The following is a 17,001-nucleotide window of genomic DNA, read 5'->3' as shown; positions in this document are numbered from 1 at the left end:
CGTGGTTTTCAGTGTACACTGATGGGCAGCAAAGGAAATTGATTTAATCAGGCCAACCATGTCTCCACGCACTACCGGGTCTTTAACTCTTTTATGTTTCGTGGGCAAATGTACTGTGTAAAATATCAATGGGGCTTCCCATGATAAGGTCTTGTAAGGGTTAACAAGAATGAAAATAGTTGTTATCAGCACAGCACCCAGAGCTGAGCTGCTAAGTCTCTGTAAGAAGCTTCCTTCCTGTGATTCTGTAAGAGGCTTCCTTAAAATTTCTGTATCTCTTCATGTCTAGATAAGAGAATATAAAAATCTCCCTGATTCAGGAATTATTTTGCTCATTGAGATACATGTCTTACTGTACACAAGTTTCTCCCCAATTACTCTATGGAATCTCTTTGATTGTGAAGGGTGAATGTTGGCAGCCCCACAGTACCTGTCAGATTTCACTCAAAAGTCATTCTGACTCAATTCATCTTGTGTTGGTACTCTTCTTTAGAGATACTCCCTACGTTAATTAAGGTCCCTCTCCCTCCCCCTTCCCAACGTTAAATCGCTTATAACCCCCTTTGTTCCAACAGTGAGCCTCGGCGGTCTGAAAGATCACATGAATGAGATTCTCAGGTGTCGTCGTCTTCTCTTCCTAGCCTGTGGCACCAGCTATCACTCCGCCATCGCTGTGAGTCCTCTCTCCAAGAGAGTTCCGTCCTGTCTGACTTTCATTTTCTAGGCCGTTATCTAATCACTGTAGAGTAAAACAGTGATTTCTTGCGTCACATAGCTACTACGGTCTCACTTTCAGGGATTCCAGTTTTCAGGCAAAAACCTGAATTTAATCCCTGGCAGAATCAAATGTCACGCCCTTTCATGTACAAACCAGCTTCTTGTAGATGATTTTCAGGCCCTCTCTTTCATTCTAACTAGCATCCCTGCACTTTTGCTTGAAGTGTCGATCTTAAGCGACAAAACCACAAAACTAGGCTGTATGATTTTAAAGGTGTAATTGTATTGGCCTTTAGACAGTTTGTATCGCTGTTATCATAGAGATATGTGCAGAAATTATATTTTGGACAGGAATTTTACAGTGTTGTTCAGTTCTCTAAAACCAAAGTTTACAGCATTGTGAGAAAGATGTGCATCCTCTGTTGAGAGCTAAAGTGAGTTTTTTTGTCACTTTTTCCTTTTGGTCATCAGACTCGTCAGCTGATTGAAGAGCTGACAGAGTTGCCGGTGGTGGTGGAGCTCTCCAGTGACTTCCTGGACCGACACACCCCAATCTTCAGGGATGACGTTGCCTTCTTCATCAGCCAGTCAGGTATTAAAGCCAGATCATGTTCTAATGATCGCCATGTTGGGAGCTGCATAGTCTTTGCCCTGGCCTTCTAGCTGTAGTATTTGCAAGGGCAGGAGCGGATAAGGAGAGGTTGTCGTGAACGAGCCACATCCAAGCCCCAAGAGGATATGGAGGGTCTTTCAAGACCTACATGTATCATGTTTCCTTGAGGGATACCTTTCCACCAAATTTTGCTACCACCTATTCATAGCAAATAAATGCGGCCAATCAAGAAAGCATTTCTTGAAGAAGCTTAAGCTTACATGTCAAATATGCAAAGTCTTCTGAGTTACATGTGCAATAACTGGGCTGTATTCTTTCCTATAAACCCATTTGAGTCTCGCTTCGGAACTGTATTGCAGTGGACTTTAATGCATCATGCAGTTAAACTTATCAATATCTGATGAATAACCTTACACATTGTACCTGGATTTTCTCAATGCAAAAGCCAACCTGCCAAGAGTCTCTCTTTCAGTAGGGGAAATGATTGTACAAGTGTGGATTCGTGGTAATGCAGTACTGCATTATATTATCAAACTTGTACCTAGCATTTCTCGAGATGCAAATTTCACTGCACAAAATACTAATCATGTATGTTGATGCTGTTGTAATGAAATAGAGAAACATTCGTAGCACCCTGGCAGATAATGACTGATACACAGACGACAAAGGGCAAATTCAACATTCCATTGGAGGGGTGCACTGCTTACCCCTTTTTTCTACACCATGAATAGTTGGTACTTTCAGTGATCTTAATTTTTTTTTTTTTCAACTTACCAGGAGAGACTGCAGACACCCTGAACGCTCTGCGTTACTGCAAATCCAGGGGCGCCCTCACAGTCGGAATCACCAACACCGTCGGCAGCAGCATCTCCCGCGAGACGCACTGCGGCGTCCACATCAACGCTGGTCCGGAGATTGGTGTTGCCAGTACCAAGGTAAGAATGCATTAGGGTGACTGGTATGAGTGAGAGTCATGGCATAATATATACACAAAGCCCTATCAAACATTATCTTATCTGTATATTCAGAAGATCCACCAGTTCTTAGAATATAGCTTACTTTATTTTTTGTAATTGAAGTCATATACTGTGTCACAATTCTTTTCATGTAAGTTGGTTAGTGAAAGAATCTTGGTGTATTATGAATCGTATTAAAATGCATATCATTATTGCATTTGTCCTCGTTTAGATGTGATACTTTTTAGGGTAGAAGAAGGGGGGGGGTAGTCGGCCAAAACAATGTAAGAGAATGGAAAATAAACCTTTGACATTAATGAAGGTGACAAACACTAGTAAAATATATCATCATAATAGAGATCAACACAACTTGCCTTCTGTGATAGAGATATAATTTCTCTTTGTGTACATGTTATCATGTGTTCATACTCGTACAGTATGTAGAAGATGGCATACTTTCTGTCTTAGAAACATTGACCAATACAATAATTGATTCATAGAAGAGCTTGAACTGACTCAATCTCATTATGGTGGCCTTAAATAGTTTGAAGTATGTGGAAAGTAACTTGGGTTTAGTACATGCATGTATATTTTTTTTTTTTGTCCTGTCGTCTCCGTACCTGACCTCACCCTGCCCCGCCCCAGGCCTACACCAGCCAGTTCATCTCCCTGGTCATGTTTGCACTGATGATGAACCAAGACCGGCTGTCCTTCACCACTCGCAGACAGGAGATCATCAGCCACCTCCAGCGCTTGCCTGGTACGATCACAATCTCTGGTCTACAGTGGCAATCTAATGCAACCAGCCTCCTATTGTTTAGTGCAATCTGTGGTTGAAGATACCTAATAGAGTAACAATTTAGGAGCTTGTTTTGTGACCGTAAATTGCTTGGAATACTAATATTCTCTTCTCTCTGTATTATTGTTATCATGACAATGAGAGGGAAATAAACTCTTATAAAGCTGTCATAATTGTGTCTGCAAAAGGGCTTGTGTAGATTGTGGTTTATTGGTTTATGTAACTGCCACTATTGACTTTGATTCATCATAAGAAACATTCACTCACAAATGTGTGCATATGAAATTTCATTTGTAAAGCTCTTTGTTTCCTTTCCACGTGAATGGTGGCTAGTAGCATATTTCAAGAATAGCTACAAACACACACACACACACACACAATTGCATTGTTTACAGTACTGAAGAAATGTTGAGAATGTCATGCTTTTTGGACATCTGAAAGAGAGAAGAGGGATTCTTGTGGATTGTGAAAAGTTCCACTATCTAGGACAACAAATGAACTCGCATGAACCATTGCAATATTTAAACCCCACCTGTTGTTGCAGTAGATGAACTCCTGTGGTTGCTGAAAAGTGATTCTTGCATTTCTTTGCAAGATATAAGCTGTTTCGATCCATCGCAAAAGCATTAAGAAGTAGATAAGTGGATGATTAGATGAATACCAGGTTTTTAACAAACCACCATGATGGATTACGGTGAATATACTCCTATGATCCAGAGCGATACAAAGAAATTAACAATGTACTTCTTCATCATGTTCACTGTTAACAGACATGATCAAACAGGTCCTTGAGATGGATGATGAGATCAAGAACCTGGCAGAGGAGCTCTACCAGAAGAAGAGTATCCTCCTCATGGGGCGTGGCTTCAACTTTGCCACCTGCTTGGAAGGAGCTCTGGTGAGTGATTGCTGGCATAGAGTACCAATGTGTGATGTCATAGCCGTTCGTTGCCATGGAAAGTGGTTCTAAGTAATGGCACCTGGCCTGATGCTAACCATTCTCACACCTGGTTCCAACCCAAACTATAACAAAAAAATTGTGACATCATTACTTCGGTACTCTGTGACCTGACATGGAAGGAGAATTGGGATTGTTCCAATTACCTTTCCATTTGTATTTTCAGCTTTTTTAAAGACTATTGTTATTTTCTAATTTTTTTGTTCTTTCCTTAGACATGGTGTTTCACTCCTCTGACTCTATTGCATGACTTTATGAATCTGGGCAGCACAATACTGTTAGCAACAAGCTGATCACAAGGCCACCATGATTGGCATTGATAAATTCAAACTTCTCTCTATATCCATGAATGTAGAAATGAATCTTCATGCCGAACAGCTGTGAAATTGCTTAGCATGAGAAGGAAGACAGGGTTTTTTTCAGGATACAGTATTGCAAATCAGCATTAGGTCAATTTTCTCTATCTCCTTCTTTATTGGCATTTAACCCATTTGATTGCATCCTGCTTATGACCTGTTTACACTCGACAGAAAATCAAGGAGTTGTGCTACCTGCACTCTGAGGGGATCTTAGCGGGAGAGTTAAAGCACGGCCCCTTGGCTCTGGTGGATGAGGACATGCCTGTCATACTGATCATGATGAAGGATGGCACCTACACAGTAAGTTCCATTCTTACAAGCAGGGGTGTTTGCCTAATGTCGGCACAGAATAGCTTTTTTCCCCTCGGAAACGCCCCATGCCAAACCAAGTTTTCTAATCCTTGTAGTCATCTTTATCTAGTCTCTCAAAGTCCATTCCTTTCTTTTTACCCTCCTTTTTCCATTTTTGATGTTGGTGAGGAATAAACTCAGTATTCTGATGTCACAATTTTCTCAAGTAGCAGTGCTTACACCTTGTACCTTGAGAATTCTTCATATTTCATGATGCTATCAATTCTTCCCAAGCACACCAACAAAATAAAGTGGATTCCTCATGTGCAAATGAAAAATTCATTGTCTTCAAACTTACTCCCATTTTTTTTGTCAGAGGGAATAAGGTACGGTGCACAATGAGTATGCGATGAAATAACCTAGATGATGTAGCTCACATGCTCTCTGCAATGACTGCATTTCCAGCCATGTACATGTAGTAACCAGCCTGAAACTGAAGCAATTACGACCCGTGAGCTGCAGGCCTCATGTTAGCTACAATGGAGAGCTGACTGGATCCAAAGTGACTATTTGCGTAAACATGGGTCATAGATGGTTTATTGCCACTAAGTCTAATATCAGATGGTCTACTTTCCAGTTTGTCTAACACCACTACAGCTAAACTCATTGGTCTATCAATTTCATCTAGTACCCATTTAGTCTAATCCTCACTTGGTCTAATGCCCAGTGTGGCTAATTAGCATTTCATTTAATGACCAGATGTTCTAATGGCAGTCTTTGTGTCCTTGGATTTTTTCCACATTTTGTCCAGTAAACTGTAGGTGTTAGACAAAATGGGCATAGCCCATCTGGAAGTAGACTAATTGGTAAAGAGGCTAAGTGCCAGTTGGACTTAATGGTCACTGGACGAACTAGTTGTAGACGAAACGGGACTAGACCATGTGGGTTGAGACTAAATGGCTATTAGATGAGGTTGGAGTAGACCAAGTGATAGATCACCTCATAGATTACTGGAGTCTGTACAGACTGGGTAGCCTTTTAATATCAATCAGTGACTTGATTATACAAGAAGAGCCAACATAGACTGCAGTAAAAGTCTGGATTATAGGATTATTTTGCAACAGTAATAGCTATGATGTCCATTTTAATTTTCAGGTTTCTGTCATATTCCCGTGTATATGGTTGACCCTTTGTTTTTCTTTCTCATTTTCAGAAATGCCAAAATGCATTGCACGAGGTGGTTGCCAGAAAGGTAAGTCCAAAGATGATGTCTTCATATATTTCGAATAGAAGCCACATGTCATTACAGCTGCCTTGTGTATTTGTTATATTCTCACTATCCTCTAGCGGAGTGATGTGAACTGAGATAGTCTTCTTTAAACTATCACAATAGAATGAGAAAGGTATATTCTGCCATCGTTTTTGAATGTGATGTGAATTGAAGGAAATGTGACACAAAGAAATGAACTGTTGACCAAACCTTCGATCCCAGCACAAGATATCCGAAAAAAAAACTTTGTTGCTTCCAGTGCTGCTATGGCTGTTATTTGGCGACCTCGACCCAAATTGACTAGACTGTTGCTTGTATTCTTCCCGCATGCTTAAAGTTGATAAAGCTTCAGTGCAGCTGTTCAGCCTGCTTTCACATGTTCTTCTTAAATTGGAAGACATTTTTTGTAGAGATCTGTTTTTCAGAGATGGATAAGATTTCCTGGAGAGTTACAAGAGACTGTTCTCATATTTTATCGTACTCGACAACAGAATTAAATATCATAGCACTCTGTTTTGGAAGGTAAAGCTCTAGAGACTGAAAAAATACCATTAATCTGTCTGAAAAGCACACTTTTTTATTGTCATTAAGTTGATAATGTAACAGAGTTGAGTGTTGTACACACACACACAAATAAATGTACAGTGTTCATAATGATGCAAAGCTTAGGAGCAATTTTGTCAAACAAATTAATAGATAGACCTGAGGCGTCACTGTTTTCAGAGATTACATTTTTGTTCTTCTCTCCTCCTCCTCCTCCTCCTCCTCCTCCTCCTCCTCCTCCTCCTCCTCCTCCTCCTCCTTCTCCTCCTCCTCTTGTCCCACAGAGCAAGCCCATCATCATCTGCCAGGCTGGTGACGATGAGGCCAAGGAGAAGGCATCCCGTTGCCTGGTGCTGCCCAGCTGTGTGGACTGCCTCTCCGGCATCCTTTGTGTCATCCCCCTCCAGCTCCTCGCTTACCACATCGCCGTCCTCAGAGGGTTCGATGTGAGTACAGCGCCCTCTGTCGGACAGCTAGGGGAAACTTTTACACTATTATGCATACCACTGATCTCCATAGGAGATCTGTTTATCTCATTGGCCCATTTTTACGCTGTCCAAAAGTGAAACCACCATCCACTATTTTACTAGGCATACTCTATAATGACAGACATTTTGTAAAGTACTTGTAGCAGAATCAAAACTCAAGGAAACTATGCTGTGAAATATTCTGTGTTTTGCTTTTAAAGCAGCTCTATTTCATTATCCACCTGTTTGATGCCCTCTAATAGCAGTTATGGTAAAAGAGAAAATATGCTTCACCTAGTACTTAACTAATGCAGGCATTTCCAAGTGCTTTAACATATAAGAAGTATGTTAATATGTATGTGATGACCTATACACATGTTCAATGCAAATACCTTGGGCCTGATAGACATGTGGATGTGTAGTATTGATTTCCTAGTTCTTGAGGTATCAAAATAGGTGTTTTCAATCAACAAATTTGATTCAAATTATTGCAATGGTGCAAATGCAAATGGCTGATGGCATCAGGAGAAAATCAAGCAAATGGAATTACTGTTGGGCAATGCTTCAAATTCTATTCATTGTGCTATTCCTGTCTTTGTAACATAAGAGCATTGCTTTGAGTGGATTCATGTTCAGTGTTTTGTCACAATGCCACAGGAGCCAAAGACATTATATGTTTACAGCCCTCTATTCTTTTTTTATGCCTCCGCAACGAAGTGGCCGGAGGCATTATGTTTTCGGGTCGTCCGTCCGTCCGTCCATCCGTCCGTCCGTCCGTACGTCCGTACGTCCGTCTGTCCCGTTTTGTTTTTGTCGATATCTCAAGAACCGTTTGGTGGTTTTACATCAAACTTGGTATGAGGGTATATCCTTGGGGGATAATACTTTGTGTGGATTTTAGGGTCACTGGGTCAAAGGTCAAAGGTCACAGGTTATTTTGTGAAAAAAATTTGAAATTTCATGTTTTTCTCCATATCTCGCAAATGGTTCAAGGTGTCTTCATGGAACTTAGTATATATGCTTGTACCGATGGGCAGTGATTATCTAGGGAAGTTGGGGGTCATGGGTCAAAGGTCAGGGGGTCAAAGGTCAAGGTCAACTCCTCAAAATATCACTACTCTCCTTAAAATGCAATATGCCTGAAGGTTGTTTTTTTTAACTTGATGTATGGCATGTATTACCCAATATATATATTTTGGGGAAGCCAAAAGGTCAAAGGTCAAAAGGTAAAAGGTCAAGTGAAAGTGCTAAATTGCACTTTTTCCTCCATATCTCGAAAGTAACTCAAGGTATCATCATGAAACTTACATATTTATGCATGTTCAACCTAACAGTGATTCTCTTTGGAACTGTGAGGTCAAAGGTCAAAGGCCAGGTCTAGATAATGCTATTTTCCCATTTGATACTGAAATTATACTTTTTCTCAATACCTTGAAAATTACTCAATGCATAAACTTATAAAAGGGTCAAAAGTCAAGTAAAAATCATCAGTTCCCCAAATACCTGCACTCTGACATTTTAATCATTCATCCAATTGAACCTAGTTCTAGGAAAGTGAACATTCAGCACATTTGTGTCAAACCTGTCATTTTAATATTTTGCCACTTGTGTGAAACTGTCATCACACATTGTCAAGACATTGTACTATAGACCTATTGGGAGAACCATGCATTATGGCGGAGGCATATCAGTAGCCGTAGCAATATATCTAGTTTTCTTTTTTTTGGGGGGGGGGGGGGATTTGTTTTTCCATTATTTTTTTTTTTAAATACTGTTGTGGAAACCAACTGATGTACATATGCATGGGGAATTATTGGGTCACTTCTCATTAATCCTGTGTGTGATTTCCTTACTCCCGCAGGTGGACTGCCCACGGAACCTGGCTAAGTCAGTCACCGTGGAATAGAAGGCCTCATGTGTGATTACCTCCCGACAAGCTGAACAGCCACAATGAAATGGCTCCAAGACCGTCCTCGCCACCTTCGCGGTGGATTCTCACTGACACGGTTTTCGACTACTTCCACATCTCTCATTCCACTGTCCCTCTTCCTTATCTGTTGTGTTGTTCATTTTCTCCTCTTTTCGCCTAGTACCAATAAAGGCATTTGTTCTTAACACACTCTTACATATCCCAACCTTATATGGGGCACGGGGCTTGAGTTTGCACCAACACAGTGTCGTGTAAACGTTGTCAAAGATTAGAACAGCAATTCAGAAATGAACAGGTAGAGAGAAAAAAAACAAAGAAAACAAAGAGATAATCAGAGATGAACCTTTCTTTGTCATTATTGCCAAAGGTCCTGAAGCCACCTGATTCTGCTTGTCCGTGTTCTGTTCAAGAGTGCGTTCTATTTCTATTCTGTGTATAGTTTGTTGTGTTTTGTTGTTTCATCATGTTTCTGAAGAGAGAGAGAGCATTATATGGTGTGTTTTTTTTCCTGTGCTAAACCAATTGAAGTGTATTCCTCTATATTGACTGGGCTACCTGATTTCCTATTTTCATTTTAATAAACTTCTAATTCTATTCCATTTCCATTGACTACTGTTCACATCTGCTACCTGTGGAGTGTAAATGAGCACATTGGGTACAACCCGAGTCACGACTTGGCTGAAATGGTGGAGCAATGTAATTGTATATAGCACCATAGTATTTATGATGCCAGCCTTTGGATGCGTGCCCCCTGATAGATGATATGTGAATTGGTGTTGTGAAAAGTAGGAATTATCCACAGATGTAGTTTGCGTTGGTAGATCATTCCTATTGTATTCCATTATTATTACCAGATAAGTGCAGTATTTGTTTCAGAAAGTAAAACAAATGAATCATCATTCATAGTTCATAATGTTCAAAAAAGCGAATTGATTTCAAGAAACTCGTAATTACAGCAGCAATTTTTAGATGGTGCAGCATGATAATGTTCTCACTTCTATAGTCAAAGGTTGCCAAGTGTTTTGAATACTTGTTAATACTGTAGTTTGGTGATTTTTCGCTCAAAGGTCATGAAGTTGCGAACGAATATTCATGTGTAACCAACCGGTGTTTTTTTTTTTTCTTTGAAGTAAGTGAGTTTCTTTAAAGGGTTGCAAACTGTAACGTCTGCAACCAACTGTTTTGTTTTTTCCTCTTGGAGTGACTAAGTTTTCTAAAGTGACTAAGTTTGGTTGAAGTGACCAAGTTTCTTGGAAGTGACCAACTAACATTATCTTGTCAGCACAACACTACCTTTGCTCATTTTTCCACTATCAGCTACCTCCTGACATTTGACTTTCTCCTGATTGCTTCGTAAGGAACCTTCTCACCCATTCTGTATTATGAAGAGCCAAAAAACACTTCAAGTAGCACTAGAACTCTGATAAGCTGTGAGGCTTATTTTCAAACAACTCTCGTTGCAGGTTAGATTGATATTATGGAGGAGAAAGAACACTCATGACTGTGTTATATACATTGTCATATTGAAATCTTAAGGTTTAGAGTTTGTTTCTTTGTTGTTGTTGTTGTTGTTGTTGTTGTTTGTTTGTTTGTTTGTTTGTTTTTTTTTTGGGGGGGGGGTTAGATGACTGATGCTTTGATACTTAATTAAGCACAATGTAAGCTTTCTGGCGGAGAGAAAAGAAGACGGGGTTAAATGCCAGAAGGGTCTAGTGCAATGAAACATTTTCTGTGTGTACAGTGGTGTTAAGTAACTGCCTTGATAAATAGCAAGCAGCAGTTTTATTAAGTGTGGTGAAAGTGATGAACATATGAAGCACATTGTAAATTTGGAGAAAACGCAGGACATCATTGTGATGATATTTCCAATTGAATTTTTACATGCTGCATTGGCTGTATTAAACAATGTGAAGATGTAAAGTAGGTATACCATATTACTCTCTGGATCTTTTGTATGAAATGTACATTTGTGCATTAATTCTTGATTTTTTTTTTTCCTTTTGATGAAGTTGCCTTGCGGGCTAGCATTACTCAGTGACCCAGGTAGAGTGTAGAAGTACGATGTATTATGCGGAAATCATGAGTGTCTTTGCACTCAAGTTAGCTGTATGTTCCATCAAAACTGTCAACAGAGGTCTGTCAAAGAAGGCGAAAGTGACCACTGTTGACAAGGTGACCTAATGGTCAAGTTGCTCTGGACAAGGTCTTGAACCTGTCAGTCCTTAGCAAAAGCACTTTTTAGTCACCTTTCTCATCATTTGACCACTTCAGCTGGACATGCCAAGCAGTAAAATACTTGTGTCTAGAGAAGGGAACATGAACGTTGATTTGCCGGCATTACGCGGGTTAATCAACGGTGTTCTGATTTCCTTCTACATGATTTCCACATTGTGCTGAATGCCTAGATACCTTTTGTTCATTTGGGAGAGGAGTTAATGCTTTTATAGAATGGGATCACAATAGAGCAGCCTGTTGATCAGTGTTATGTTATAAGATAAAGAGAACATACAAATGTATGTTGATGATTTGGGATAAGTGTACTTAAAAGCATAGTATATGATTAAATGTAGACATACAGACAATATATATCTGTTGCAAATTTATCTGAATTATGAGTGATTTTGTGTGATGTGTTTGTATGTCAAATTTGTCTTGTCCTTTTCTATAGTGCATGTTAACTATGGTGATCCAATAATGACATTGCATGTTTTGGGCACCGAGAAATATTTAATGCACAGAAAGCATCCATGGTACCCACTGCTCGAAAACTTTAGAACTGTAGGATCTCACATTTGAATATCTGAGTGATGATTTTTTTTTTAATCTGTCCTTTTTTCTCTCTGTAATCTTGTGTGTACTGTCAAGAAGTATGGGGAGCAGATAAAGCTACATGGTGTCTGTCACTCGTACTGCCCACCTGCTTGTGAAGATGTGATTGGTCAACATATCGGTAATCCAAAAAGGCAGTAGCTTTCTTTGCTGTTGTAGTGTACACACAAAAGGAGTGTTGGGTGTACATGTATATATGTATGTGAACATGTCCTCTCTAGATAGCATGTATTCTTGTATCATAGATATACCCGGTGAAGTGCTTGTTGTTGATGCTACAGATGTCCTGTTACAGAAGACAATGGGACCAAGGAAGTCGCATGTGTGGCATGATACTTTCTCAGTGTTCTGTCTGAGGAGCGTTACTTCATTTGGAAAGTGAGAGTTTTTTATTCATGAATGTACCTTCTTCTCTCGTACACCTAGGGCAGAAACTGCTCTGTTCTTGATTATAAACAAAGTTTATCTACTTGACTTGAATGTAGCAATTCGCCAAGGCTTTGTTGAAGTTGTCATGGACTGTAACACTGCAAGAAACTTTTTGTAATGTGTTACAATGCTGTACTGTCTTCCACCCACTGGAATGCTCTCATTCATGAAGTTTGGGGGTTTCGGGGGAAGGGGGACAAATTTGGGAAAAGGTTTTACTTCGTAACAATGAAATTTCTCTGGGGGAAATTGTCAAACACTTTAGTTTCACAATTTTGAAATAATAATTGCCCACAAATAGTGACATACTTTCTTTCTTTTTTTTAATATTCTTTTGTGATCAGATGGATGTTTTGACATTTTCAGAGACACGTTGATTCAAAACGTTTCATCTTTTGACACAATGAAATTAAGATGATATGACAAACTTCAATTTAGTCAAAATCCAAGAGTACACTTATTACTACTATTGTATATTGTACGTGTGCCCTATGTTGGGCATGAAAAAAAAAAACGTAAATCCTGTTAACTCCATTTTGTTTGTTTTGTTTTCCTTTTTTGGGGTGTGTGTATTTGTTTGTTTGTTTCTTGTTTTTTTATGTGTTTTGTGTTTTTTTAAACAGTGGTTTAATCTTCACATCTTTCACGAGCAAATCTAATGCACATTCCCAATCGGTATCTTTTATGAATTGAATATGAAGTGCTTTCACTTTTTTTATTTTGTATGAACATCAAACAACATACAATGTAATAGCATAACAGGGAATTTCAGGAAGAAAATAGATTAGTTCAAGTATCCCTTATATACTTGTGTCTCAGAAGTTTGAATAGGCTTTCACAGAAATGTAGTAACAGAGTACTGTTACTGCTGCTTCTTAGGCTTATTGTTGCTTTGTAACTGTAAGATGGCAATGCTAATGAAAGAGTTGTTTTTTTTAATTCTCTCGTGATGTATTCAAATTTATGGTAGTTCTCGTCCGCACAGATGTTACAAGCCTCACACCTAAAGTGACAGTTTGCCCCATGTTTTGGAATCACAGAATCGTGAAATGGTATTCAAACATTGATCATGAAAACGATGCAATGCACAGTGCACACAAAGTCTGCTGCTGCATGAAAGTTTGTTAACCTGTCGAGGACGAGCTGATTTTGCTTTAACACACGTTTCCCATAGACACCTGCCAGAGAATACTCGGGCTTCAGAGTTGTAGTTTTTGTAACTTACTGGTGGCCATTGTCTAGGAAGTGTGTATGAAGTATATCAAAGCGACTAATAAACTCAAGATGGGCTGTACATGTATTGCTACCAATGTCCATTCCAGATCTTTGATATATTTTTTTTTTTTAGCATGTTGGTCATTATTGTGGAGGCAGGAATGAAGAAAGATGCCTGTTTTAAGGCACATCACCATCCATGTGTCACAAGAGTATGACACAAGATTTGCCTATCACTGACTGCCAATCCTTCATCATCATTGCTTGTTTGTTTGGGTTTTTTTTCCTCTTTTTTTTCTAAGGGGATGACTATTGTTTCATTTGGTATAGTTTCAAAGATGAATATTGTTCTGTGTCATCCTCATATGAGTAATTTGGAACTTCATTTTGTGAATATTTAAAAGAAAAAAAAAAGAATGGAACCCCAGAAGTTCATTATGATGGTACACTGTAGTAGATTTTAAATGGTGCAGCATGTGGATGTTCTGACTTCTGGTTAAGGGTTATTACATGTTCTGAACACTTTTGAATAGTATTTTAATTTCTGGTCATTGGTCACAAAGAGTAGTGAACTTATACAGATATAATCAACTTGGTGGGGTTTTTTTTCTTCTACTTTGAAGTGACCAAGTTTCTCTGAAATGACCAAGTCAACTTTCTGTTTTGTTGTTTGATTGTGTAAACATTGTTTGAACTTAGCTCAAGTGACATATGTGTAGATTATTATTTTCCAGCTTCTTATTGAATGTGTTTCATTAGGATTTTTAAGGTGTGTCAGCTGGGACTAGCTCTCTCGCAGAGCATGTGTCCATTACAGATGATTAATTCATACAGATTACTTCAATGGCAGAAAGCAGAAATTGAAATGTAGTTTATTTCTATGTGGAAAGTGCCTTTCATTTTGTTCCCTTTGATAATTCATTTTAGTTAATTAAATTTCAGGCATGAAACTGGACACTAATGCCATTGAGGTTTTTCAGTGTTAATGGCCGCCCCCGGGCATGCAAGTTTCTATGTGGGACATAGATACACAATATATTGTAGGAAATTGGTTTAACTGGAGGTGTTTAGTCTCTACTGTGTTTAGTGGGTGTGCATACAGAATTAAAGTCTTCATTGAGATATATCTTGTTTGTGTGTCAACCCTGTGGGCTTGGCATAGACTGAAGCTCAGCTGTAAGCGTATTCAGCCACTTGCAGTTTGAATGGGAGCAAGTACACGTACATGTACCTTGTGTGTATGATTTAACCCTGTAAAGCACATTGCTGTCAAGCAACTGTACTGTCATGGCAGAAAAGGGGTATGGACAATTGACAACATGAAGATAGTATATGTTCGACTAGTTGTAATTTGCATGTTTGGGCTCAATTTATCATGGGAACAAATGAACCATTCCATTTCTTACCAGGGTTATTGGACTGTCTGTCTCTTTCAAGCTATCTATATGTGAATGATACTGCATAAGCTGTAATTTTCGCAAGGGGTTCAATTTTGCGAATTTTGCGAATTAAACAACACGCTAAACTATCACCATGCACTAGGGTTAGAGTGCACTTATGAGAGCCTCTGTGTCAATTTTCAAAAACAACATCTCACGAAAATGTCTATGACCACCTCATTTGCAAAAATATCCATGTGCAAAAATAACAGCTTATGCAGTATAAATGCTGTTGTGGAAGTTATGTAGTACATAAAAGGTCATGATATTAAGAAAAAAAGGAATATTACAATAAAATCTATCAGTAAATATGCCCTCTGTCTTTGGTATTCTATGAGAAGTAGAGTGTTAACATCTTTTTTTTTTTTTAATCATTCTCTCTCGTTTTCTGTCTTTGCTGCTCTTTATGAGTGAGCTGTCAAGTGTAATTATGACATCACACAGTAATGCCACTTGGAATGTTCCCCATTCACACGTATTGTGGGCCGTGCGCTTTAACTCTGCTTGAAGACCCACAGACTCATCAAGTCGGCTCACATGCATTCAAACGGAGAAAGGAATATGCACACATTGAAATCAATAATACATTTCATTGCTTTATTCCAACATTCCCATTAAGTATAACAAGATATAAATATGACGAACAAATTATTAGGGCTTGAAAATGATTCCATGAGCCATATGATTGGCATCCATTACATGAGAGCTAGTGATGTTGAATAGGAAAAAAACAACAACAGTGCGATCAATCGATTTTTTTTTGATGTTGTGCTTTAGAATGTTAATTGCTATTTGTGAGTGTCTTAGTACATGGCTTGCACTTACATGGTCACTCCCTGTTGATAAAAAAAAAATGTTTTCCTTTTTTTACATTTAATGCTTTAAAAAAACAAAAGCTGGCTTTGAAATGGAAATGATGTGAAACTTCTTCAGAGATGATCAATGTACTTCAGAGGCACATGGTACATTAGTATACTTTACATAAAACAGTGTACAAACTAATTATATACATAACTTGCATATCCTATTACTCCGCACCCATTAGAATTCAAAATATACCGTAAAGCTTTGGTTGCAGTGTGCTCAAACTCACTCTTGGCAAAGCTCAACAACTAGAATTTTCAAAAGACAGTATACTTTCAAACAGCAACATGTTATCAGTCCGAGTACTCTGTATGAACTTTGGCTTGAAAGCACTACTAGCAGGCTTTGTACGAAAGTGCAGTATACAGTTTATACGTTGATGGATGACATGGTGCAATATGCGGAATGGAAGATTTGGAATCACATGACGTCCTCACAAACTCTAGTGGTGTGGAATGAAATGTGCATACAAACACAAAATATGTACAGTGACACCAGTAGATTTCACAAGAGATGAACAAAACAGAACAGTTAAAACATGTGCTCAATGGTGAGCAGTTGTCCTTTTTTTCATGGAGACCACCATATTATATGATATGGAATGAAGCTGTAACATAGTTCTACTAAGGGTACATTGTACTCTGAAATCCTTTATTGAAGAATTCAGCATGCAATGTATTACAGAATTCATTTAAAAGTGATAGATATTTCGCATGCATACGATCTGTTTTTGTGCACTGCGGAAATACAAATTGATCTTTATTATCCTCTAGTTTACATACACACACTTACAAATGAATGAATGAAAAATTCAATCTCCATTTTGAAAAATGAATTTCATGTAGACATAGTTATGGTGTTTCGAAGAATGGCAAAGTCAACATCGCCAAAATCTATTCATATAACATTTTGTACAGCAACCTACAACTGTCCAACAAGTAAGATAAATAGAGATGGATTTGCTTTCACCTCATTTTATTTTGCCTCTACACAGTGTCAAACATGAAATGTATTTTATTCCTCTGCAAGAAGCTAAAGGGATCATATAGTTTTGGTTGAGACCTAAGTTCAGGTTTCTAACATTTTTGTTGGTGAGATAATTGGAAACCTCTATGAAATATGAAAGAGCATGTAATTCCAAAAGGGATTCAATGTTTATTTGATGAAAATTGGTTTTGAAGTGGCTGAGATATCCAACACAGTACAATCCTAATAAAAAGTGGGACCCACCTTTTATGAGGATCGCTTTGTTTTGCTTTGTTTGTGGATGTCTCGGCCATTCCAAAACCAATTTTCATCAAATCAACTTTGAATTCCTCTTT

The 17,001-nt window shown here is 38.5% G+C and overlaps 1 protein-coding gene across 2 annotated transcripts in view; it reads left to right on the top strand.

Moving 5' to 3' along the window:
* The window catches only part of LOC139720719 (glutamine--fructose-6-phosphate aminotransferase [isomerizing] 2-like), a 45,141-nt gene extending 34,665 nt beyond the window's left edge, over positions 1-10,476 (top strand). For both annotated transcript variants that reach the window (XM_071632075.1, XM_071632074.1), the window contains 9 exons: positions 576-673; positions 1,189-1,309; positions 2,108-2,265; positions 2,932-3,046; positions 3,856-3,983; positions 4,574-4,702; positions 5,907-5,945; positions 6,791-6,952; positions 8,835-10,476. In XM_071632075.1, coding sequence (XP_071488176.1) covers positions 576-673; positions 1,189-1,309; positions 2,108-2,265; positions 2,932-3,046; positions 3,856-3,983; positions 4,574-4,702; positions 5,907-5,945; positions 6,791-6,952; positions 8,835-8,879 — 995 coding nt within the window. In that variant the 3' untranslated portion in view covers positions 8,880-10,476. The remainder of the gene's footprint in view (positions 1-575; positions 674-1,188; positions 1,310-2,107; positions 2,266-2,931; positions 3,047-3,855; positions 3,984-4,573; positions 4,703-5,906; positions 5,946-6,790; positions 6,953-8,834) is intronic.
* Positions 10,477-17,001: the final 6,525 nt, after the last annotated feature.

The sequence above is a fragment of the Diadema antillarum genome, unplaced genomic scaffold (genome assembly GCF_040938485.1).
Source record: "Diadema antillarum isolate AM-2024a unplaced genomic scaffold, OU_Dant_1.0 scf00000132, whole genome shotgun sequence".
NCBI classification, from domain to species: Eukaryota; Metazoa; Echinodermata; class Echinoidea; order Diadematoida; family Diadematidae; genus Diadema; species Diadema antillarum.
This window is presented reverse-complemented; position numbering and strand designations above follow the sequence as displayed.